Genomic DNA, 24,731 nt, shown 5'->3' on the forward strand with positions numbered 1-24,731 from the left:
CCTGCCAATGCCATCTTAAAATCCTGACAGGCCAGAACGAAGTGAGATTTGGGCTGTCACAGAACGTTTTCCAGCTTCTCTGGTGACACTTGCGACCCCTGGGTTCTTTCCTTCCCCACGTGCCTGCATTCTATAAGCCAACGCACAAAGTTTGGGCTGAGCCAATGAGGGTGGAGCTTGAGGCGAGCGTGCGGCGTCTGTCGGTTGCCTAGCGACGGCGTCCACGCTAGCCCTCTGTAAATCAAGTCAGCTACTGTTCGCAGGCTACCTACAAGGCCGCCATGGAGACTGAGAGGGGCTCCTTCATCTCCCGGGACGTGGAGACCCCAAAGAAGGAGGTGCAGCTGCGGGTGACCCCTTCGGAGGTGAAGTTCCTGGACACGCTGGCCGGGAGGGTGTACCGCCTGCCGGTTACCGTACACAACCTCGGCCGTTGCAACCAGAAAATCCGGTTTAAGGAACCACTCAAGCCACAGGTAACACCCTCGGGGGTGCAGGAGCAGGACCTCCCGAGCGTCAGGGCTCTGAGACCGCCTCCCCATCTGGGCGCCTGCTTTGTCCCGGAGAGTAGACGCCGGCTTCTGCGGGAGTGTGGCGGGGTGGGGGGGAGGGGGGGGCAGGATTGAGCTTCCCAGGGAGCGGCCATTTAGGTCTCAGTGCATACGCGTGCTAGCCGTTTTGTTTTGTTTTTTTTTTGTTTGTTTGTTTTTACTTTTTGTTTGGTTACGGAGACACAGTGGGGAAAAGTTGATCTAGAACCTCCCAACTTCTTCATCTTGGTTTGGAAAGAAGGGAAAGGGGGTTCCATGTCTGTCTCCTAACCCCAGAATTTGTGCTTGTATACTGTAGAATTACATCAACAAAATTCTCTAAAGTACCCTTTAGTCATAAAGTGCCTGATTACTCTAGATACAGTAGGATAGTGGAAAGGTTTATTATTTCATGTTCCAACAAACATTTGTTGAGCACCTACTGTATAATAGGCTGTAGGTGTGAGGAATCTAAAATGAACACAACCCTACCCTTACAGGACTTAGAAACTGGGGGAGTCAGTAAAGATCATGAGTAAAATTAATGTTCCGAGAGGCCGTCTCCAATCTTCTGACTTAGAAGTTGACAGAATTCTTTTTTTAAATTAAAACATGTTTTAATGTTTATTATTTTTGAGACAGGGAGAGAGAAACAGAGTGTGAGCGGGGAAGGGGCAGAGAGAGAGGGAGACGCAGAATCTGAAGCAGCCTCCAAGCTCCGAGCTGTCAGCACAGAGCCCTAGCTGGGGGCTCGAACTTGCTAACTGCGAAATCATGACCTGAGCCGAAGTCGGATGCTTAACCAGCTGAACCTTCCAGGCCCCCAAAGTTGACAGAATTCTATTTCAATCTCGCTGTCATTTCAGATCATGTGTGTGAGAGGATGAATATTAGTTTGCTGTCAGGGAGACTTTTGATATAGGAAAGGTGGTAAGAATTTTTGATATGTAAGTGATAAATAACCTTATTAGTATTTTTTTTTTTTGTGGGACATTCTTAACGATAAGTAGTATTGAATGCACCTGGATTTCTAGGTACAGAAATGGAAAGGTATTTACGATTTTTTGTTGTTGTTAAAATTACATCTATTTGTATATACATAGAAAAATGTACGGTAGCGAGTAGAAGGATAATGAGAAAAAGGACTTTCATGTTCTACTTTTTACACTTAAAAAAAATTGTACTTTTTACCTACACTAAAGTGCACAAATCTCGAAAGTAAAGCTTGATGAATTTTTATGTGTTTATACACCCATGTAGCCACCATTTGGGTCAAATCGTAGAATTTCCATTTCCAGCATTCTAGAAGGTTCCTTGCAGTACCTGGAGTAATCACTCCATGGAGGTGACCACTGTAGTGATTTCTAACACCACAGATTAGTTTTGCTTGTTTTTGAGTTTCATATAAATGGAATCCTGCTTTGTTCATTTTTGTATTTGAATGTTTTAACAATAGTAACATGTATTTTGTAATAAAATGGAATATCGTGAGAGGCTATTAACTCTTTTTTAAATAAAAAATGACCTGATTGGGGCGCCTGGGTGGCGCAGTCGGTTAAGCGTCCGACTTCAGCCAGGTCATGATCTCGCGGTCCGCGAGTTCGAGCCCCGCGTCAGGCTCTGGCCTGATGGCTCAGAGCCTGGAGCCTGTTTCCGATTCTGTGTCTCCCTCTCTCTCTGCCCCTCCCCCGTTCATGCTCTGTCTCTCTCTGTCCCAAAAATAAATAAACGTTGAAAAAAAAATAAAAAAAAATGACCTGATTACTCCAAATACTGTAAAATAAGGGAAAAATTTTATAATTTCACTACGTCACTACATATTTATTGAGCAATTGAATGTATACCTGAAAATACTTTTCTTCTAAAATTCAGGCTGGCAGTAAATCCCAGATGTGGGCAAACACTATTTTATGGATGTCCAGGAGACACTTATATGGGTGGTTTTTGTGCAGTCAGGAGATAAATGATATAATTCATTTTAGTTTGTATCAAGAGTTAAGAAGGAAAACTATTTAGACCACAAATCTGGACACAAGAGAATGGCCAGGTAAGCTTACCAGTTAGAGGCCAAAGCCGTGAGCCCAGTATTAGTGTGAACTTCTCTTTGTTGCAAGACCATGGTGTGCTCTCCTGATCCTTCATAGATATAAAGGGAATTAGGAAGAAGATAGATTAGAAAAAAATGTATTAACTATCTTGGAGAAAAGAAAAAAGTGCTGTATAAAGAAGATTGTCATCATCACCATTTATAATTACTTACAAAATGATGCTTCTAACATAGAGTAGTACTGGTTTGCAACCCTGGCTCAAGAGGCTGCATTATCTTTGTGTTGATGACCTATTATGAACCATATGTAGTACTATATGCCATCTACTGTGGGTTGCTGGTAGAAAATGAAGAAGACACAGTCCTTATCTTTAGTGTTTTGTTAACTTGTGTGGCTTCTGCATCAGTCAGGCCAGTCTTACTTGGAATTGTCCCCTTTTACCTCCATGGCTCAGACTCCCTTTTCTTTTGACCCGTGTTTTTCATTCCCACCTCCTGCAAGAATCACGTGTTTCCAAATCCCACCCATCTTTAAGGGACAAATTGAGTTCTCTTTTTCTCTGTAAGTCTTATCATATTATCTCCAGGTTATTTCTTCCCTGCTGGATACCAGTTATCAGGCATTGATTATAGTTTGGACTTGTGTCCTGATGACTCCTAGTAAATGTTAGTTTTACCATCCGTCAGCTCCTGAGTAAGGGTGGTGCCTTATACACCTTTGTATACCATTCACAGGGCTCAGCAACTTGTAGTTTGACCAAAAGCACATGCTGCTGAAGCCATGGTTTCCTTTCTCCAAGATACAGCTTCTTTAAAGGAAGATAGTCACATCTGATACATGCACTTGTAACACCCAAAGGCTTATGCAGGGAAAAATCTATCCCTTGTTTTCTTACTGTTCTGTAATTGCAGGGGGATTCAGAGTTGAACTGTGATAGTTTTGAGGTATCAGAAGTTTGCTGGAAGTATGAAGCTTTCAGACCACTGGTATCAACAAATCACTCCACTGCTCTGTGCCCTTCGTTGCTGGAAAGTACTGCTTAGATTTAGCCTGGCTTGAAAAGCCCTGAATAATTAATTTCAACATGACCTCCATCGTTACGGGTTGAGCTCTTTGCCCAGCAAGGCTAGCTTATTAGTTGCCTGCTGAAAGACTGTTCTGCTTATTCTTTTCTTGGCTTATGTCCGAGATATTCCTTCCCCATAGGGAGCACCTTACTTGCTTGTTCTCCACCTTTTACATCCATTCTTTAAGCTTAGGCCAAGTACACTCCTTTCTAGCCCAATGGTAATCATGCTTTCTCATGGACTTTTGTGATCCCTATGTCTCCAGTACTCATAAGACACTTAATTAGTTCTTGACTTGTATTATTTAACTTTCTAGGGGTGTATAGTCTGCTTCCTTGAAGAGATTATGTACTCAGGAGAGGGACTTTTTCCACTTATGGGGAAGGAGCTTATATTTCAGAGTCACATGGATGTGTGATTTGAATCCTGTTAGAGTGACCTTAGACGTTAATTATGCTCTCCAAGTCCCAGTTTACTCATCTATATTCTGGGAGCCTTAACATCAGCCTTATAGGACTGTAGAACTGTCTTATGTGAGATAAGAGATGTAGAATGCTTGACTTATTGTGGGTCTCCAACACATAGTAATTCTCTCCTTCACTTTCTCCCTTCATATTTGTCCTGGAGTCTAGCAAATGTTTTACAAGAATGAAAGTGGTTTTTCTTCCCCTCGTATCCTATTCCTTTTTTATATTTGCTCCAAGTTCTGAATTCTAAGTCCCCATACAAAAAGTATATAAAATGATAAATGTATGTGTTTAAGATTATTAGATTATCTATTATTTAATAATAGATAATTATTATTAGATTGCTCTCCCTTTGTTCTGTATTGAAGTACCTCATACTTCTAAATGAGCTTGTGAGCATTTACATGTTTCTCAACTGACTACATTGTCAGTTTTAGTCCATGTACTGTTAAAAGCATACCTGGAGGGGTGCCTGGGTTGCTCAATAGGCGTCTGGCTTTGTCTCAGGTCATGATCTCACTGTTCGTGGGTTCAAGACCCACGTCAGGTTCTGTGCTGATAGCTCAGAGCCTGGAGCCTGCTTTGGATTCTTTGTCTTCCTCTCTCTCTGCCCTTTCCCTGTTAGCATCTGTTTCTCTCAAAAATAAACATTAAAAAAAAAAAAGCGTATCTGGAGGGTCTAGAATCTGATATATATATGTGTGTGTGTGTGTATATATATACACACACACACACAGTCATTAAGTGTTTGCTTTCAGGGAAGGAATATTGCTTATATCCTGATACAGCTCTTGAACTAATGGACACTTCTAGCTACCGTAGCTCACATTATTTCCTTATTAGGAGTTAAGATGTATAATTTGATTTTTTTTTTTTCTCCCCATGAAGTTCAAACTGATTTTGACCAATCTGGATAAAGCACTTGCTTCTGGACTTCAGATGACAGCTATGGTGGAATACCATCCTGATAAGGATGAAGACACTTATGACCAACTACTTATTTCAATAGGAAATAAAATAATAGAGATCCCTCTACTTGGGTACGTATTCTCCATATTTCATGCTGACATTTTCAGCACTCTTCACATAAAAATAAGGGTCAAAGTAATATAATATTCTGTATTTTCTCTGGCTAAGATTCCTTTTTGTATCTATAGTGTCCTTATAGCTGAACTTAATGGTCAGATTTTTAGCAAATGGGTGTTCAAAAAATGGAAGGCTGGTTTTCTGGTATTTTTAATTAAAATAAAAACGTTCAACAATTGCATGTATTCCCTCTTTTTCCCTTGACTTACATCCTGTTTTATTTTGACCGTGTTTTTTTTTATACCTTTTGAGAGTAAAATTTTTTTTATATTTTATTTATTATTATAATTTTTAAAAATTTACATCTAAGTAGATTAACATATGGTATACTAATGATTTCAGGAATAGAATTTAGTGATTCATCACTTGTGTATAATTTCCAATGCTCCTCCCAAGAAGTCTCCTTAACGCCCCGTGCCCATTTAGCCCATCCCCCCACCCAAAACCCCTCCAGCAGCCCTCAGTTTGTCCTCTGTATTTAAGAGTTAACTTATAATTTTTTTAATGTATATTTATTTTTGAGAGAGAGATTGAGAGAGAGACAGAGCACAAGCAGGGGAGGGCAGAGAGAGAGGGAGACACAGAATCCAAAGCAGGCTCCAGGCTCTGGGCTGTCGGCACAGAGCCTGATGCTGGGCTTGAACGCACAAACTGTGAGATCATGACCTGAGCCCAAGTCGGATGCTTAATCTACTGAGCCACCCAGGCGCCCCTTAAAGTATTTTTTTAATTGATAGACATGCATGTGTGGATCCTCCTTTTCCTTAGCAAAATGTGCTTCCATAGATGTCATTCTTTTGTCTCTATTTGTCTACCATCTGTAGAATTAATATTGGAATGTTAATACTGGCATTAGATATGTCTTTTTATAAGTTCCCTTGTGTGTTTTTTTATTTTCATAAACCAAATTTAGATCTGCAGTTATTTTAGTTCTCCATGTTGTTGAGAAGTTCTGATTTAGCCAAGCATCGCGTTCTGTATAGAAATCAGTTAACACATTGTCAGGAAAGGAATGTTATTAGCCTATTAAAAATACTTACTTTACATTTTATAATTTATTTTAGGTAAGGCCATTTTTGGCCCATTCTGCACATTGATGTAACTATGAGTTTCAGTGAGATTTGCTTGCTTGTACTATATAGGGAGAAAAGAGTTGAAGATGCTTCTGCCTTTGAAAACAGGAATTTTGTCTTGTCCTCGTAATGTATGCTCTCTCTCATCTGAGTTTGGCTGCTCATCACAGCTACAGCATAAGGAAAACACTGTCCCCTTAAACTATGATGGAAAGGGCTGAAGGAGGATGGGCGTGTGTGTATCTGTGTGTGTGTATGTGTGTGTTATGTTTTTAAGTTTTTAAGTTCTATACAATTCTATTACCTGTATAGGTTTTTATATCCACCACCATAGTCCAGATATTCAGCACTGGTAATACGACAAGGATTTCTCCTGTTACTTTTTTTAAAAAAAAAGGTTATTTATTTATTTTTTGAGAGTGATAGGGTGGGAAGAGGCAGAGAGGGAAAGAGAATCCCAAGCAGGCTCTGCACTGTCAGCACAGAGCCTGATGTGGGGCTCCATCCCACTAACTGTGAGATCATGACCTGAGCCAAAATCAAGAGTCGGTTGCTTAACCTACTGGGCCACTCAGGCGCCCATCTCCTGTTACTTTTTTATACCCATACCCACCTTCCTTCTGCTTCACACCTACAATCCCTGAACTGTTCAAACCAGTAATCTGTCTTCCATTTCTAAAATTTTGTCATGTCATGTCTTCCATGGTATGCGTATACCACAGTTTGTTTAACCTTTGGCCTGATGAAGGATATCAGGCAGATGCCATGATACATTACAAATACAGCTGCTATGAACATTCTTTGCTTGTCTCTTGCACCATTTCTAGAGTTTATAGTTGCATTTAGTGGGGACGAATATGGAAAAATAGATTTATGAAATCTTGTCTGGAAACCAGAAGTTTGGATTCTCTGCCCTTTCAGAAGTACTTTAGCAGAAATGATATAATCAGTGATTGTGAGCACTTGTTTTTTCATCCCTCTTGCACATTTAAAAATGGCTGAGAGTTTTAGTCATGAGCTTGAATAGTTGCAAAGATGTAATCACTTACACATAACAAATATTACTATAATTACATGCTTCTTTCAAATGTATCCAGTAGAGTGGAAATACCATAGTAATTTAACAGTTGAAAGATTTACCTCATCTTTTTTTCCCCTCAGATTTGTATTTTCATTCCATTTCTAACTATAGCATCATATCCTAATGTATTATTTGTTCAGTATGTTTACAAATATGTATATAAGTAGATTTACTCCAATCATAAATCCATACATGTTTTTAGAATTTCTTATGAATTATATTACTATAAATTTAACTCCATATATAAATTACCAAGTTTGGTACTTCATTTTTTTCCTTTTTTAAAATTGAGATATAATTGATAAAGAACTTTGTGTAAGTTTAAGCTGTACACGGTGTTGATTTGGTGCATTTATATATTGCAATGTGATTACTAGTGTGGTGTTAGCTAACACCTCCATCAGATCACATAATTATCATTTCATTTTGTTGTGAGAACATTTAAGATATCGTCTCTTAGCAGCTTTCAAATACATAATGCAGTGTTGTTAACTCTAATCACAAGGCTGGGCATGAGATCTTCAGAACTAATTCATCTTCTAAGTGCATATTTTGACCAACCACTTACCAATTTTCCCACCCCCAGCTCCTGGTAACTACCATTCTCCTGTTTGTTAACATAAACTGTCTGTAACATAAAAAGAAAAATGTTATTGCAAATACTTTTCTTAGTCAGGTGGAAGAGAAACCAATAGGAAAGCCAGAAAAACTGTTATGTATTATATTACTCTATTACCAAGCCCTTACTACTAAGGTAACCCATATATATGTGTGCATACATACGTGTGTATAATTTATATATATATATAATGTATATATGTGTATGTGTACATATGTGTGTACGTGTGTGAGTAGACTCTTAAGAAATTTTATTTTTTTAAATGTTTGTTTATTGTTGAGAGAGAGCAAGTGTGCACGAGAGCAGGGGAGGGGCAGAGAGAGAGTAGGACAGAGGATCTGAGGCAGACTCTGTGCTGACAGCAGAGAGCCCATTGCAGGGCTCAAACTCAATGAGCCCTGAGATCTACCTAAGCCGAAGTTGGACACTTAACCGACTAAGCCACCCAGGTGCCCCAAGAAATTATTATTAAAAAAAAATTTTTAAACGTGTATTTATTTTTGAAAGACAGAGACAGCGCACAAGCAGGGGAGGGGCAGAGAGAGGGAGTCACAGAATCCAAAGCAGGCTCCAGGCTCTGAGCTGTCAGCACAGCTGACACCACCCAGACTGAGCCACCCAGCCACCCCCTTCTAAGAAATTATTATTATTATTATTTTTTAACTTTAAAGAAATTTTTATTACACAAAGGTTGTCACATAATTGGATATTTCTCTACTTTGTATACAATTACTCTTACTCTCCACAGAAAGGCTGCTTCTTAACTTTTCATCTGGTGATGGCAAGCACTAAAATCCTCATTTTAACAGAATAGTAGTAAAAATACCTCAGTATTTAAGTTGAAAGCAGTACAATGGTACATGGCTCTTGCATTCAGTTATCAGGAATGTACAAATGTCTTTTTATTCACAAATACAAAATAAATTATCTGTAGGCATGGACAATGACAGCAGTAAACCATTATATGTTGTCAACTGAACCCAGTAACTGATGGTTATAGTGATTTTCTTGAACATCAGCCAGGCTTTTCTTCATTCATTTCCTTCAACTGACTTCTCTGAAGTTATTCTTGAGGAGCACTGCCTTGAACTTCCTGTCACAGTTCATTAACAATGGTAAAGTGCTATTCTAGGAATTAGAACATTGCCACCTCCCATACCACCTCCATTCCACCCATTCCAGGGTCCTTCTCTTCCTTAGGAATTTTGGTGACTACAACTTCTGCTGTAGTTAACAGAGAGGCCATGCCAGCAGCATCCAATAAAGCAGTTCTTATGACCTTAGTTGGATCAGTGATTCCCTTTTCTACCATATTCACAAAATCTCCATAGCATCATAACCAACTTCTGAGAAACTCAACATAATTTTCTCAACTATCAGTGATCCTTCAACACCTGCATTCTTAGCAATGGTCATTGCAGGAATTTTGAGTGTTCTCTTAATGATTTATATACCAATTTTTTCATCTTCATTAGTTGGAGTTATCGAATCCAAGGCTGGAATGCACCAAAGCAGAGCACAACCCCCTCCCAGAACAATGCCTTCTTCAACAGCAGCTCGGGTAGCATTGAGGACATCTGTAACTCTTTCTTTTCATTCACTTCAACATCACTTGTGCCACCAACCTTCAGCACAGCTACTCCATCTGAGAGTTTTGCCAGATGTTTATTCAGTTTTTCCTTTTCATATTCACTAGTTTTGATATCTAACTGTTCAGTAATTTCTTGGATACTTTTTCAGTGGAAATCAGGAGAGGTGTGATGTTAGCTGTTGATGCTGTAATTGCTGAACTTAAGAAGCAGTCTAGGGGCGCCTGGGTGGCGCAGTCGGTTGAGCGTCCGACTTCAGCCAGGTCACGATCTTGCGGTCCGTGAGTTCGAGCCCCGCGTCAGGCTCTGGGCTGATGGCTCAGAGCCTGGAGCCTGTTTCCGATTCTCTGTCTCCCTCTCTCTCTGACCCTCCTCCGTTCATGCTCTGTCTCTCCCTGTCCCAAAAATAAATAAACGTTGAAAAAAAAAAAAAAAAAGAAGCAGTCTAAACCTGTGACGACCCCTGGAGAAATTGCTCAGGTTGCTACCATTTCTACAAATGGAGACAAAGAAATTGGCAACATCATTTCTGATACAGTGAGAAAGGTTGGAAGAAAAGGTGTTATCACAGTAAAGGATGGAAAAACACTAAATGATGAATTAAAAATTATTGAAGGCATGAAGTTTGATCGAGGTTATATTTCTCCATACTTTATTAATACATCGAAAAGGCAGAAATGTGAATTCCAAGATGCCTATGTTCTGTTGAGTGAAACGGAAATTTCTAGTGTCTGGTCCATGGTACCTGTTCTTGAAATTGCCAATGCTCACCCTAAACCCTTGGTCATAATTGCTGAAGATGTTGGTGGAGAAGCTCTGAGTACACTTGTTTTGAATAGGCTAAAAGTTGGTCTTCAGGTTGTAGCCGTCAAAGCTCCAGGTTTTGGTGACAATAGAAAGAACCAGCTTAAAGATAGGGCTATTGCTACTGGTGGTGCAGTGTTCAGAGAAGACTGGTTGACTCTGAATCTTGAAGATGTTCAGCCTCAGGACTTAGGAAAAGTTGGAGAGGTCATTGTGACTAAAGATGATGCCATGCTCTTAAAAGGAAAAGGTGACAAGGCTCAAATTGAAAAACATATCCAAGAAATTATTTTTAAGATACGTTTCTGAACCCAGCTAGAGAAATAGTTTGAACGAATGTTCGCCTTCATATCTTATATTGTTTGTGTAATGAGTGCCTCTTTTAGATCCTTTAAACTCTGTTAATGCAATTACGTACACTGAGGTCATTGATCTTCCCTTTTCCTGTTACAAAATTACAACGTCTTCATGAGAAGAACATGGGTATTCCTTAAAGAAGCAGCATATACAGGATAGTCCTGGCTGATCTCTGGAATGTCTCTATATATCCAATAATACACAAACACTCCCATATAAACATACATCTCAGAAAGAAGGCCCAGACCACCAGTGCATAAAGCAGTATTTGTGAATGTTTTATTCAGGTATTCTTACTTATGTCTTTGTGCATGTGTCTGTATGTATTTATATTATGGAAGTTATATCCTATATGGAGTAAATTACTTAATTCATGTATCTGGTACATAACCTAAGGACTCAGTAGAGATCAGTTATTACTATATTTATTATTGGCACTGTTATCATTGTTAGGTTCGTAAGGGTAATGCACTTAAAATCTAACAAAATCAAGGCTAAGTTCACCAATGTTATATACAAATAATTTCTCAGATAAATCATTGAGGCTTTGGAAGTGTTTGGCTTTTCATCTATAACATAGGAGCCATAATAATATTTGTTTCCTTTTAATGCAGTTTTTAGTATCAAACAAGATAATATACTTGTTAATAAATTATAAATTTTCCATATATAAAATATATGTATCCCTGTGAGATGTGCATATAGAATTACAGTGGATTTTTAAAATGTGTAGGCAACATGTGTTATAGGTATGCTACAGTGAGCCCTTTTAGTTAGAGACACAGGTGAAAAATCTATTGTATCTTTTTGTGCTTAGATCTTGTTTTAGTCCCCAAATGATATTTTATAGCATAACACCTTCTTTTATTTCATCAGATTTGGCATCATCTGAACTATTTTACTTTGTAAAGATCAATTCCCCCCCTTTCTGAGGAGGGGCCAAAGAATGTATTATAGGCTTAGGTGGAGATTCCAAAAATGTTTTGAGTGGCAAAAAATATTGAGATATGTGGGTAGCCTTTCAAGGTGAGTACTTAAGAGGGTGTACTATGTCCTTAGATGCATAAAGTCTGATCTCTTTGTTAAAAATGTATCTCATTATCTTGTTTTCATGTCTTTATTTCAGTTCCTTTTACTGACAAATATGCCATCAACAGACTTTTAAGGAAATGTAAATGTCTTACAAGGAATTACTATAAAAGTGTCTATATATGTCCCCCTGTAGATTTAAGTATGAAGTTATAATTGTTAATTATGTTGTCCTCTTTTCTCCTCTCCTAGGTTGATTCCAGCCTGTCAATTGGAAATTGAGTCAGAAGTTAATTTTGGCACATTGGTTGCCAATAGCAAAGTATATTGTAAAGAGATTAATATCATTAATCATGGCAGAGCTCCAGGTAAATACTTTCTGTCATATAAATTAATTTATATATATGTATATATATAATTTAATGTTATATAAATTAATTTATAAGTTGGTATTATTTGAAATGTATACTTTGTATAATTAATGGATTCTCTTATTCATTCCTTCTCCCCGTAAGGTGTCTATCATTTGAAATAGCTCAAAACTGAAGGCCCTTAAACAGGATTACTATAAATGATAGATAATAATTCAGGAAAGATGAATCCATCTCCCTATGATTCTGATTAACAGCCTGACTCCCAGGTGACTGGTGATCTCCCTGTGGACAGAAGGCAGGATGGTGTTAAGGGCGTGACATAGTCCTTAGAGTGAGCCATCCAGGGATAGAATCAGGGCACAATGCATTACTAGCTGTGTCATCTGGGGCAAGTATCTTTTAGGACATTGAACTTGATATTTCTCATTTATAAACTGTGGTTAATAAAATGAACTATGGTTAATTATGTATGTACTTAAGGTTTTAGTGTGGCACTTGACTTATCATATGCACTCAATACCTATTTGTTTTTTTTTTCTCTTTCGTACTCAACTTTGAATTCACATGATGGTCCCTAGAAGGCACTTATTAACTTTTTGTTCAGAGAGTAGATGCTTTTCTCTTCTCTAGATGGGATTATTTCTCGAGATTTTTACTGTGACCTAAGAGTTTCCATAAAGGCTTGTGTGTCTGTATGTGTGTGTGTTCATGCACACTATTCATTGATGGTATAGAGTAGGTATAAAATCACTTACCCTTCATTGTCCTCATTAGATACTAAGGATCTGGGGTGGCAAGGCTTCCATTGCTGACATGAGGACCAGGTCCACATAGAGAGGGCATTTTTTTATGAGATTGCATCTTGTATACATAAAACTGGTCTTAAATCCAAACCTCTTTTACATTAAGTGAGGATATTTTCTGTGGCTGTTTTAGCAATGACAATTATTAAAACAAAGGTAGGGGATGCCTGGGTGGCTCAGTTTGTTAAGCAACTGACTCTACGTCTCAGGTCATGATCTCACAGTTTATTAGCTCAAGCCCTGCTTTGGGCTCTGTGCAGACAGCTTGGGGCCTGCTTGGGATTCTCTGTCTCTCTTTGTCAACCCCCCCCCCCCCCCCCTCGCACTGTTTCTCTCTCTTAAAATAACTAAATAAACTAAAAAAAAACAATAACAAAGTCAGTTTGTCACTTTACTGATTTCTTCCTGGGGTTAAACAAATAAAACTGATCATTGTTCCTCACCGGATGTTGTTTCAATTTTCCATGTGTTAATTTTTTAAATGTTTAAGTTTTGGGTGCCTGTGGGATTGTAGAATATTAGATTCGTTTGTGGTCTGACTCCAGTGTTACAGATAGAACCTCTCATGGCTAGTGATTGTGGGCTGTATGGTCCTTTAGACTCTCTGGTTATATTTTAGAGTAGTGGTATATAATTGAGAGAATTTTGTTTTTATTATTTATTTTCCAAAAATCTTTCTTAACTTGTCCATTCCAAATCCTGCAAAGTTTCGATCATACCCTTTCTTTAATATAAAATATCACCAAACTGTACATTTTTATTATGTATAAAAACTGTAAGTAACGAATATATATGGTTTTAATCTTAATATTTAGGGCGCCTGAGTGGCTCATTTGTTTGAACGTCCAACTTCAGCTCACATCACGATCTTGTGGTTTGTGAGTTAGAGCCCTGTGTCAGGCTTTGTGCTGACAGCCCAGAGCCTGGAGCCTCCTTTGGATTCACTGTCTCCCTCTCTCTCTGCCACTCCCTCACTCATTCTCTCTCTGTCTCTCTCAAAAAAAAATTACAAAAAAATCTTAAAAGAATATTTAGTATTATTTTACTTAATAAAATAAATAAAAATAAGCCTCAGATCTAGACCCAGACATTTTAAGAAAAGTAATCCACATTAGCTTTTAGTATTGTATTAATATTTTGTGTGTGCATATTATTTGTAGTGAATACTACATTCTGTAAGTTATATTTAAAAAATTTTTATTTTTTTATTTTTTATTTAAAAAAAATTTTTTTAACGTTTATTTATTTTTGAGACAGAGAGAGACAGAGCATGAATGGGGGAGGGTCAGAGAGAGAGAGGGAGACACAGAATCTGAAACAGGCTCCAGGCTCTGCACTGTCAGCACAGAGCCCGACGCAGGGCTCGAACTCACAGAGCACGAGATCACGACCTGAGGTGAAGTTGGACGCTCAACCAACTGAGCCACCCAGGTGCCCCTAAAAAAATTTTTTTTAATGTTTATTTATCTTTGAGACAGAAACAGAGTGTGAGTGGGGGAGGGGCAGAGAGAGAGGGAGATACAGAATCCAAAGCAGGCTCCAGGCTCTGAGCTGTTAGCACAGAGCCTGACGAGGGGCTCGAACTTGTGAACTTCGAGATTATAACCTGAGCCAAAGTCGGATGCTCAACCGATTGAGACACCTAGGCGCCCCCATTCTATAAATTATAATTGAGTACTATGAAATGTTAATTACTATTACCTTACAAATTGTTATCAATAAAACACATTTTCTTAGTGTTGACTTTCTCATTCTCTGACTCGAATATTATTTTTCCACCATTAGCAAAATTGATTTTATGTTTTATATTCACAGTAGCAGGTTACTGTAAGGTGTCATAAAGTCCTTATTACCTACTGGCACAGTATATAAATATTCATGAGAATAACAGTGTATTTTTATGAGGAAAAACACTTAGGCAGAAAATAGATTTAGCAACCAAGGATGATTTTAATACAGTTTTTTTTTGTGTTTTTTTTTTTCAACATTTATTTATTTTTGGGACAGAGAGAGACAGAGCATGAACGGGGGAGGGGCAGAGAGAGAGGGAGACACAGAATCGGAAACAGGCTCCAGGCTCTGAGCCATCCGCCCAGAGCCTGACGCGGGGCTCGAACTCACGGACCGCGAGATCATGACCTGGCTGAAGTCGGACGCTTAACCGACTGCGCCACCCAGGCGCCCCTTAATACAGTTTTTAAAAAAGGATTTTTTGTGACAAATATTTTATAGTTTTAGAGTCAAAGATCAAATGTTTATACATTTATATGCATACTTAAGAGGACATTAAAAAGCCACACTCAGCAGATTCATGGTAGGTACAGCTTTGTTTTCTCTCTCTGGTAGCGACACTGGGGTTATTAGTTGATCCATGTAACAACTTCATGATTTTTTATTTTTATAGCCCATTATGGAATAATTATCCATGGATTTAGCCAAATATTGTTGAATACATTTTGTTTTCTGGCCCTCTATAAGAATATTTGCTAAGTTTACTCCCAACTGTGCAAATTAGTGCTTGTCTTTTCATTTTGAAGACGTGGCTCTGTCTTTAAGATAAGTCTCTATTATTAGTACTTTGTGAGCTGGTGAACTCCATGTTCTGTTCTTTGGTTTTGTTGTTTCTCAGTTTTTACCTTTTAAAGAACATCATGGAAAAAGCATTATTATTTTAGCATGTGTGGAATTGCAATCATTTCCCTTTTCCCCTCAGTAAGCTTGAATATTTGCAAAGACATTTTCTACTCCCGTGGTATCATGTAGAACAGTCTTTAAAGTCCCTAGTGTGATCTTCACATACCATTTCTGTGTTTGAACAGCTACCTTAGAACTCCTCAAACTTTAGGTTTACTTGGGTTATTTTGCCCTAGCTATATGACCTTTCTGTTGCTCTTAATGCCCACTCTTCCCCTTTCCCTGATCATTAGCATCATCTCTCTACTCTTTATTGTCTAGAAAAGCCTACCATCATCTGTAAACCAGGAAATTTGCTAAATTGGACAAAGTCCAGTACTGGTCCTTGAGATCCTCCTTAACTACTCAGAGAAACACACACTACTTATTCTCAACACATATTGTTTGTTTTCTTGGAAACTGATGTCATGGAATCGCAGTATAAGTTTCTTACATAATACAATGCTGGGTATATCACAGACATTCAGTAAACCTTTGTGTAATTGATTTGGTTCAGTGACCTCTCAGTATGAGTAAAGAATCGTTAATTGTATGTCAACTGTACTTGAATAAAAAAATTCTTTAAAAATAATTTGACCAGGATATTATAAAAGAAAAAAATGATTTGCCATTTTAGTACATAAAAAAACAGGGGCGTCTGGGTGGCTCAGTCGTTTAAGCATCTGACTTCGGCTCAGGTCTCGATCTCATAGTTCGTGAGTTCGAGTCCCACTTCAGGTGAGCTCAAGTCGCACTCTGGGCTCCATACTGTCTCTCTCTCTCCATCTCTGCACCTCGTGGGATTCTCTATTCCTTTCTCTCTGCCCCTCACTCACTTGTGCTCTCTATCTCGCTCTCAAAAATAAATGAATAAATAAATAAAATAAAATAAAAATAAAAATAAACTGTTAAGCTTTCAATGAAAGGTTATTCAACTTAGAAGTAACCTGCTTAATCTCCTATGAGCATTCTGAAGAGTCTCCAAAACAGTCATCTGGAGACATGGAGACTGGTTTATCCTTGGTACGCTTAGACCCAAGGAAGCCTTAAAAAAAAAAAAAAAAAAAAAAAAAAGCATACATAAGAAATAACAATGACCTTGGGTATGTGACTCTTGATTTTTGGTTAGCATCCTATAAAACTAGACTGTGTGCCCTGGCTTGATCTTAAAAATACTTTTACATGAAAATCTACTTTATAGTTTCTAAAAGTATTTTGGAAGGATAAAGGCAAGGTAACCATGTATACTTAATCACCTTCTCTAGAGAAGGTAAAGCAAGTCTCATTCAAAAAACACAGATCTGTTCAAAGGACCGTCATCTCAGTCCCAGCTGTAGGTAGCCTCGCAGGCCATGTGCTTCCCTAAATCACATCAGTGGACAAGGCTAAGTGTTTATTTTACATGACTTAAATAGCAACATTTCAGACAGTTGGCCCCTGGTGTCTTGAAAAAACAAAACAAAACACAAAAGCCAAAACTTTGGCTTCTATGGCTCCTCGCTGGCTTATATAAAATGGAGGTTCAGGTTCTGGAGTGAGGTCTTCCAGGGCCCAAATCTTGCTTATAACATTTACTGGCTAGGAGGCCCTAGGCAAGTATTTACACTTCCTGGACATCCATTGTAGAGATAAACATAGTGCCTGCCTCCTACAATTGGGAAGGTAATTGATAAAATACTTAGTACACTCTCCGATATATATTAAGTGTTCAATAAATGTTCGATTTTGATGTTAGAATTATTTTTTTTCCTACTGCCTCCCTTCAGTTCTCTTTTGTGGATTGCTGTCCCTTTGTTTTGGGTTCCTTAAATGTGAGTGTTTCTTAGGGTTTGCCTTAGGCCCACCCACATGTTACTTCAGTCTATACGCTCTCCCTTAGGCAATCACTCTCATTCCTGTTACCTCACTGGGCTCTATCCCACACTTTACATTTCCTTCAGGTTTCTCACACTTAACACATCTAAAACCAAACTCCTCGCCTTTCCCCCAAAACTTCTCTCTCTCTCTATCTCTTTTTCTTTTTAAAAAAAATTTTTTTTTTCAACGTTTTTATTTATTTTTGGGACAGAGAGAGACAGAGCATGAACGGGGGAGGGGCAAAGAGAGAGGGAGACACAGAATCAGAAACAGGCTCCAGGCTCCGAGCCATCAGCCCAGAGCCTGATGTGGGGCTCAAACTCGCGGACCGCGAGATCGTGACCTGGCTGAAGTCGGACGCTTAACCGACTGCGCCACCCAGGTGCCCCTATATCTCTTTTTCTTAATTAAATGTCACCACCATGTACTTGGGCCTGTCAGAAAGTTAACAAAATCCTTGACCTCTTCCTTTTTTTCTCCTCCTACCCCCTTAGTCAGTTACTCAATCCTGTTTCTTCACTTCCTAATTACCTCAGTAATCCTCTTTTTTCTGGTGCATCCTCACTTGTCTACAACAGGCCATCATCATCTTTTGCTTAGTAATCAAACCAACTGAAATGATTTCTCTGAAATCCCTTATCTCCTAGTTCATTCTCCGAACATCAGCCAGGGTTCTATCTAACAAGAAATGAGAATTTGATGACAGAAATTCCTTTTGTAACATCCTTTCTTCAATGACACCCTTCCTTTAAGCTGATGTCCTTTTATTGTTAGTTTTTTAAAAATAAAAGTCAAATATTTCATTATTACTAGTGGTGTTAAAGTTATATAAGACGCATTAGTGTTTGTGTAGCCACTCTTTTAATATATTTAGAAGACTGAACAATGTTCTTTCAGTTTCGGGTTGTTCCTAAAATAAACTTTTGAAATACTTAAAATTCTTTTGTCAAATTATATCAAAGTAGTTACAATATAGGAACTATCTCACTGACTCAGCCTTACCTGGACTCACATAATTTGCCTTTTCTGGAGAATTGAGTCAATAATACTTATTTATTTGAAACAGATATAATTTTATAAATTTTTGTTTTATGACAGAAAAAAAACACCCTTAAAGATTGTTATTAGCACTTGTCTGAAGTGACTGGATTAACAAATTTTGTTACTGTGAGTTTGTTTGCCTTTTCTATCAGATCATCTCTGTACTTAAAAAAGTTTTATTACCTTTCTTATATTTTCAGTACTTTTATGATGCTAATATTTTATTTTCCTAAGGTAAATGAATCATTTTTGAAAATTTCATCAAATGTGATTTAAAATTGGTAATTTGGGAATTTGCCAAGTTGTTCATGTTAGCAGCATGCTCATTTGTGTTTATATTGTATAATATTTATATTGCACATTAAGGAAACATGACTGGCTACTTCATTTGTTGGGCATATTTTGAGCGCTCCACTTGGTGCTAGGCACTGTGTGCAATGCTATGACCACAGAGATGAGGAAGACATAATGTGTGATCTCAAGGACCGCATGCTCTAATACACGCACTAAACATTACTACAAATTATTCACTGTTTCTGTTTTCAGAATAAGAGAATAAGACGTATTTGTAACTTCCTTCTCATATGCTATTTGATTCTTAGAAACACATTCCTTTTACTCTTTCCCTGTGTGAACTGCATGAATTCATTTATCAAAAAGTGATGGGGTGCCTGGGTGGCTGAGTCAGTGGAGCATGTGACTCTTGATCTGGGGATTGTGAGTTCGAGCCCCACATTGGGTGCAGAGATTATTTAAATAAACAAATCTTAAAAACAACAACAACAACAACTGACAATGGCTACGAGTGTGAGCCCTTAGGTCAGAAGCATCCAAGTGAAAATCCAAGCTCTATTAGTTTCTAACTGTAGTAGTCAGCTATCGCTATGTAACAAACCACCCCATAATTCTGTATCTTAAAAAGGCAATTAGTTTTTAATTGTTTATTTATATGCAGAATGGCTAGAATTCAACTCATCTAAGCTGTGCTCTGCTGGGTAGCTCTGCTTCAAACCTAGGCAGTCAGGAATGTTCTGTTACTGCAAGTCTGTGAGTCAGCTGGGGGCTCTGCTCCACATGTACTCATTGTGAAGCACAGGCCATAGGGACAGTAGCTACTTAAGTACTTTACACGGTAGAAGTGCAAGAGAACATATGGGATTGGAGATGGCATGTTGTCCCTTCTACCCACATGCTATTGGCCAAAGCAAATTGCATCATCAGGCCCAACATCAAGGAGTAGGAAAACATATTTTGTCCATGGTAGTGTAATGGTAAGATGCAGAGAAAGGTCAAGAATTGAGGTCAGCAGTTTAATCTACCATAATACTTGTGTCTTTGGATAAATCATTCAACCAGTCTAAGCTTCTGTTTCCTTATTTATAAAATGGAGTTAATGATTAAACCTATATCACAGAAGCACTCTGAGGATTATACAGACTAACATATACAAAATTCTTACCATAAGTGTCTGGACTTTGTAAGCAGACAGTATATTTTAACTACCAATGAGGCTTGAGTCCTAACAATCAGTTCACATCTGTTGGGTGACCCCAGAGACTAAACTTACAATTAAAGCTGTGATTCTTGGTCCACGATAGACTGTATACTCTGTAATGTATATCTGACCCTTATTAAGAATGTGAATGTAACACTGTATGGATCCAGATGTAAACCATCTGCTCTTGTTCTCCTTAGGTACATTTAAAACAGAATACCAGGGCCAATTGCCCATTGTCATTTTTCCAAGTAATGGTGTTGTGGAGTCCAAGTCATCAGTGATTGTTAAAGTTGATTTGTGTGCAGACCAGCCCAGAATTGTAAATGAAGTGGCAAAGTAAGTATACCATGGTTCTTAATTCTAATGTAGTACTTAATACTTTCCTTTTTTACTCTTCAGATATGCCTACTGTCTTGAATGTGCGTTAGCTTCTTTGTTCTTTCAGTCAACATTTGTTCATTGAGTCTCGACTGTTTGCCAAGCACGGGAGACTCAAAAATGGGAAGAGCCAGAGGATGGCCTATGGGTACACATAACAGGGGCTCCTGGTTTGGATTTTATGGGGGTGAAGGAGTAGATCAGGAAAGGGCTCCAGTAAGGATGTGATAGCATACCCAAAGAAGTATTGGTGAGTAGGAAGTAGCCAGGCAGAGAGCAGTGGTGTGATCTGAGCTGAGTGTGTGTGTGTGTGTGTGTGTGCGCGCGTGTGCGTGCGTGCATGCACGTATAGGGGCGGTGGGTATTGGTGATGGGGTTGGGTTAGAAGAGTAATTTCAGACAGAGCAAGTAGAAGACTTGAAATCTTGGAGGTGAATAGATGTTAGACACTGAGAGAGCTGAGGCAATGTAAAGGCAGAGATGGAGGTGAGGAGTGATGTGAGATGAGACCAGAATGGTGCAGGGTCTGGTGAAGGACCTCATAGGACAGCATTTTTTAATGCTGTATGTCTCAGTCCATTAGTGGCATGTACAATCACTATAATGGGTCACCACCAGTATCAAAACAGTGAAATAGAAAATAGCAGAATGCATGTCATATAGTAAGGGCAAATGTTTTGCAAAACTTGTTTTGGGTGTGTGTGTGTGTGTGTGTGCCTGTGTATGCATGTGTGTACATGTGTGTGTGCTTGTAGTGTAAGTACATGTCTTGCTGGAGGTCACAGCCAAACAAAAGTTCGAGAAACATCTGTGAGCCCTGATAGAAGCTTAGGTTTTATTGTGAAGGCTGTGGAATCTCAGGAAGATTTTAAGATGGGAGTGTGGTGATTAGTTTGCAATTTAGAAAGGTTGTGCTGATAACAGTGGACACAACAAATCAGGGAGTACATATGTGGAGGGGTAGCCTGACTAGAAACTGTAATAGTACAGCAGAAGGGAAGTAATGAAGACCTCAGCTAAGGTACAAATCAGGCATATGGAGAGAAGTGTGCAGATTGGAGAAATATTATGGAGGCAGATTTAACTAGATGTAGTGACTGGTTATAGAAAGGGAAGGTAAGGGGAAGGACAGGTCTGTGGGAGGGGATCTTGAGTTCAGGTTTAAAATGTGGGAGTTAATTTGCTTTGCAGAATCCTGTGGCGCCTATTAGATTTACCTACCTTGAGTCCCAGAAGCAATTTGGTCTAGGTATATTGGCTTAAAGATTGTCAGTGGATAAATTGTAGATGAAGCATGAAGTCGAAAACAACTTTGACAAGGAGGATAGAGTATAAAAGAGTGGGAGAGAGACACCATTATTCATGGAATATATAAAATATCCAAGTCTTAGGAGAATGAAAAGATAAAGACTGAATAAGTTAGAAGGAAACTGGCAAAGTATGGCGTCAAGGAAGCTAAGGGAGGAGAGATGTGCATAGATGGTATCAGCCACCGCCAACGTGATGGAGATGTAGTGTAAGATAAGGACTTGAGTGATGATTGTGGAGTGGTCAGTTATTTGAGGTATTTGATGGGATGAGAGTTAAGAAGATTGCATTTATGCCAGAGGGGGATAAATGTGCATGTGTGGGCTGTTTCAAAAGGGAATTGAAATCAGTCTGGGAAGTGAAGCTTTATGGCGGGATCTTCATTTCAGCAAACAAGTGGGATTTTGCTGACTTACTTTGCTTCATAGAGAATTGGGTTATTAGGATGGGGATGAGGTTGGCTGTTGGACTTGGGAGAGTGGGATGAATTAGAAAAGAATCTCAGAATTCTAGAACTATAGGTGGACATCTAAATCATCCCATCTAATTCTAGTGTTTATGAAATAATTGGTGATATGGACCTTGCAGTCCTTTTTTGGAGTCAATTCATATGATTATTTTCCAACTCTCTTGTTTCTTGGGGACAATGAATTAGGTTGTATGTATGCCGTTCTACTGTGCAGATTCAGACAGAAGGACATGACATTCTCTGGCATGTATGTGAAAGGAACTGCTCTTAAGCCTTTGAATTTTAATTATAATGTGATTTTATAAAATTTCTGTTGATCCAAATACTTAGGAGAAAAATTAAGTATATAAAATTCTACTTAATTGGGGCGCCTGGGTGGCGCAGTCGGTTAAGCGTCCGACTTCAGCCAGGTCACAATCTCGCGGTCCGTGAGTTCGAGCCCCGCGTCGGGCTCTGGGCTGATGGCTCCGAGCCTGGAGCCTGTTTCTGATTCTGTGTCTCCCTCTCTCTCTGCCCCTCCCCCGTTCATGCTCTGTCTCTCTCTGTCCCAAAATAAATAAACGTTGAAAAAAAAATAAAAAAAAAATAAATAAAATTCTACTTAAGATATACATGTATAATTTATTATCTTGTAGAGTAAGTTTGCAAGGTCGTCCAGATATGCTCCTGAGGGTCAAAGCTCATGTGGTTGAGCAGATTATTGAATTGCTAAACATGAGTGGTGACAAGAAGTTGGAATGCATACACTTTGGTTCTGTTTTCTTCGGAACTTCAAAAATTGAACATGCACTTCTGTACAATAATAACCCAGAACCCATAAATTGGGTGGCCATAATACACGATGATTCAGTTGGAGAAGAACTGGTAAGTAAACAGTGTAACAGGGGAAGATCGGGCATTATGTTTTGAAACATTGTTTTGAACTTACTAATAACCAAAAAGCTGTTAAATTGTTCTAAGTATGTTTTAATGTGCAGATCGATAGGATTCCCTTTCATGTGTCTTCAAGGATAACCTCAAACAATTCTGTAAATTAAACTAACATTGATAGTAATATATATCTGAAGTGCACCAGACAACTGCTTCTTATAGATTAGTAGCTGGTTGTGGGATTTCTGTTCTCATGAATTTTTTAACAGGTTTTAGAATTTTATAATGTGCCTTGGTCAAATTTATATATGTTAAAGACCTACATATTCTTGATCTTCCATACTAAAATTTCAATAATTATTTAATGATCTCCTCTTGAAATATTTTATTTGTGTTCTGCCTTAATATTCTTTGTATTTCTGATTTTATATTACAGGGTACTAATATTCAACAAAAAACAGATGTTGCTTTAAATAATCTCCCTTACTTAAGGCAAATAAAGAACATAGATGTTACCACTTATATCTCCTGTATTCCTAATGAAGGGAGGTTGCTACCTTATCAAAAGACCATAATTACATTTTGTTTCAGCCCAAAGTAAGCAAAAATTCAATTCTGGTGTTTGTTATTAATTGAAAGTGTATCAATCAGACGTTCATTACATTGATTGTAAGAGTCCAACTTGTCAGAATGTGCAAATCAGTGTTTTCTTATTACGGCTCTAAACATTTCAAACATGGTTAATATAATTTCCAATATTTAAAAATTTTGTTCTAAATATTTCATGTTACATTGTGAATTGTTCCAGACCTTGTAGGAGTGGAAGCTTTGTGTTGTTTTTGACTATGGTTCCAAATGAGTCTGTGCAACCAAGACCTGGTTGTCCCTGTAGGAATAGTCAGGTGATGCCAGCGACACGCCGCATGTGCAGGGGCCTCCAAAGAGGATGCTCTTGCCACAGCAGAACATTTGCCAAGTAGCGTGAATATTAAGCCTATAGCAGCCGCTGGAATCAACCATACTTGTTTGCTGAAATTCATACAGACTTTTAGTACTTTTGCCAGTGTATCTTTTTTTTATAATTCTGTGTACTTGGTTTGGTTATTTAGTTTGAAAATATATTCGGAAATGCTGTTTTAAACATAGACTAGCAACTTCAGCTCTACTTGAGTGGTTGCCGTGTGTGGTAATAACTGATTGAATTGTATGCTTCCCTTTGTGAGAAGGCAGTGTTCAATGTACTTCTCTCTCTGGCCACAGAGTCACTTGATGTTGATATCAATTGTAAAGGACTGAATTGTGTTTTAATTTAAGGAGGGTAATTAAGTAATTGTTGGTTCTATTTGTATGATCTGTAATTGCCTTCTGAGTCGTATCTGCCTGTGGGAGATTTCTTTGGTCAATGTGTAAGATTCTCTTGAATACACAATCTTTGAAATTCTGTTTTTTTTTCATGGCAGCATGTTAACTTTATTTGAGAGTCTAGCATAAACTCATGGGTATGAGTATGATTGGAAGTCTTAGTTAAATAAGTTTTTAGTGTGCTATTTGCATCTCTGTGTAATATTTCACGTCAGCCTCTTTTTGTGTGTATATTTGAGTACCCACTGCTAAAAAAGTTAACCTCTAGGTAAGGCAAGTAAAGACCGTTTACTTACGTCTATGAAGTAACCCATCTCTCACTTTGGTCTTTTTCCTTTACTCTCCTCC

The 24,731-nt window shown here is 38.3% G+C and overlaps 1 protein-coding gene across 1 annotated transcript in view; it reads left to right on the forward strand.

The window, feature by feature from the left end:
* Positions 1-221: 221 nt before the first annotated feature.
* CFAP47 (cilia and flagella associated protein 47) overlaps positions 222-24,731 on the forward strand; it is a 562,540-nt gene continuing 538,030 nt past the window's right edge. Inside the window, exons 1-6 of the mRNA XM_040468820.1 lie at positions 222-476; positions 5,001-5,152; positions 12,003-12,118; positions 20,194-20,332; positions 22,787-23,015; positions 23,458-23,618. Coding sequence (XP_040324754.1) covers positions 282-476; positions 5,001-5,152; positions 12,003-12,118; positions 20,194-20,332; positions 22,787-23,015; positions 23,458-23,618 — 992 coding nt within the window. The 5' untranslated portion in view covers positions 222-281. The remainder of the gene's footprint in view (positions 477-5,000; positions 5,153-12,002; positions 12,119-20,193; positions 20,333-22,786; positions 23,016-23,457; positions 23,619-24,731) is intronic.

Source organism: Herpailurus yagouaroundi, unplaced genomic scaffold (assembly GCF_014898765.1).
Source record: "Herpailurus yagouaroundi ecotype Mexico unplaced genomic scaffold, PumYag 67793, whole genome shotgun sequence".
Classification (NCBI taxonomy): domain Eukaryota; kingdom Metazoa; phylum Chordata; class Mammalia; order Carnivora; family Felidae; genus Herpailurus; species Herpailurus yagouaroundi.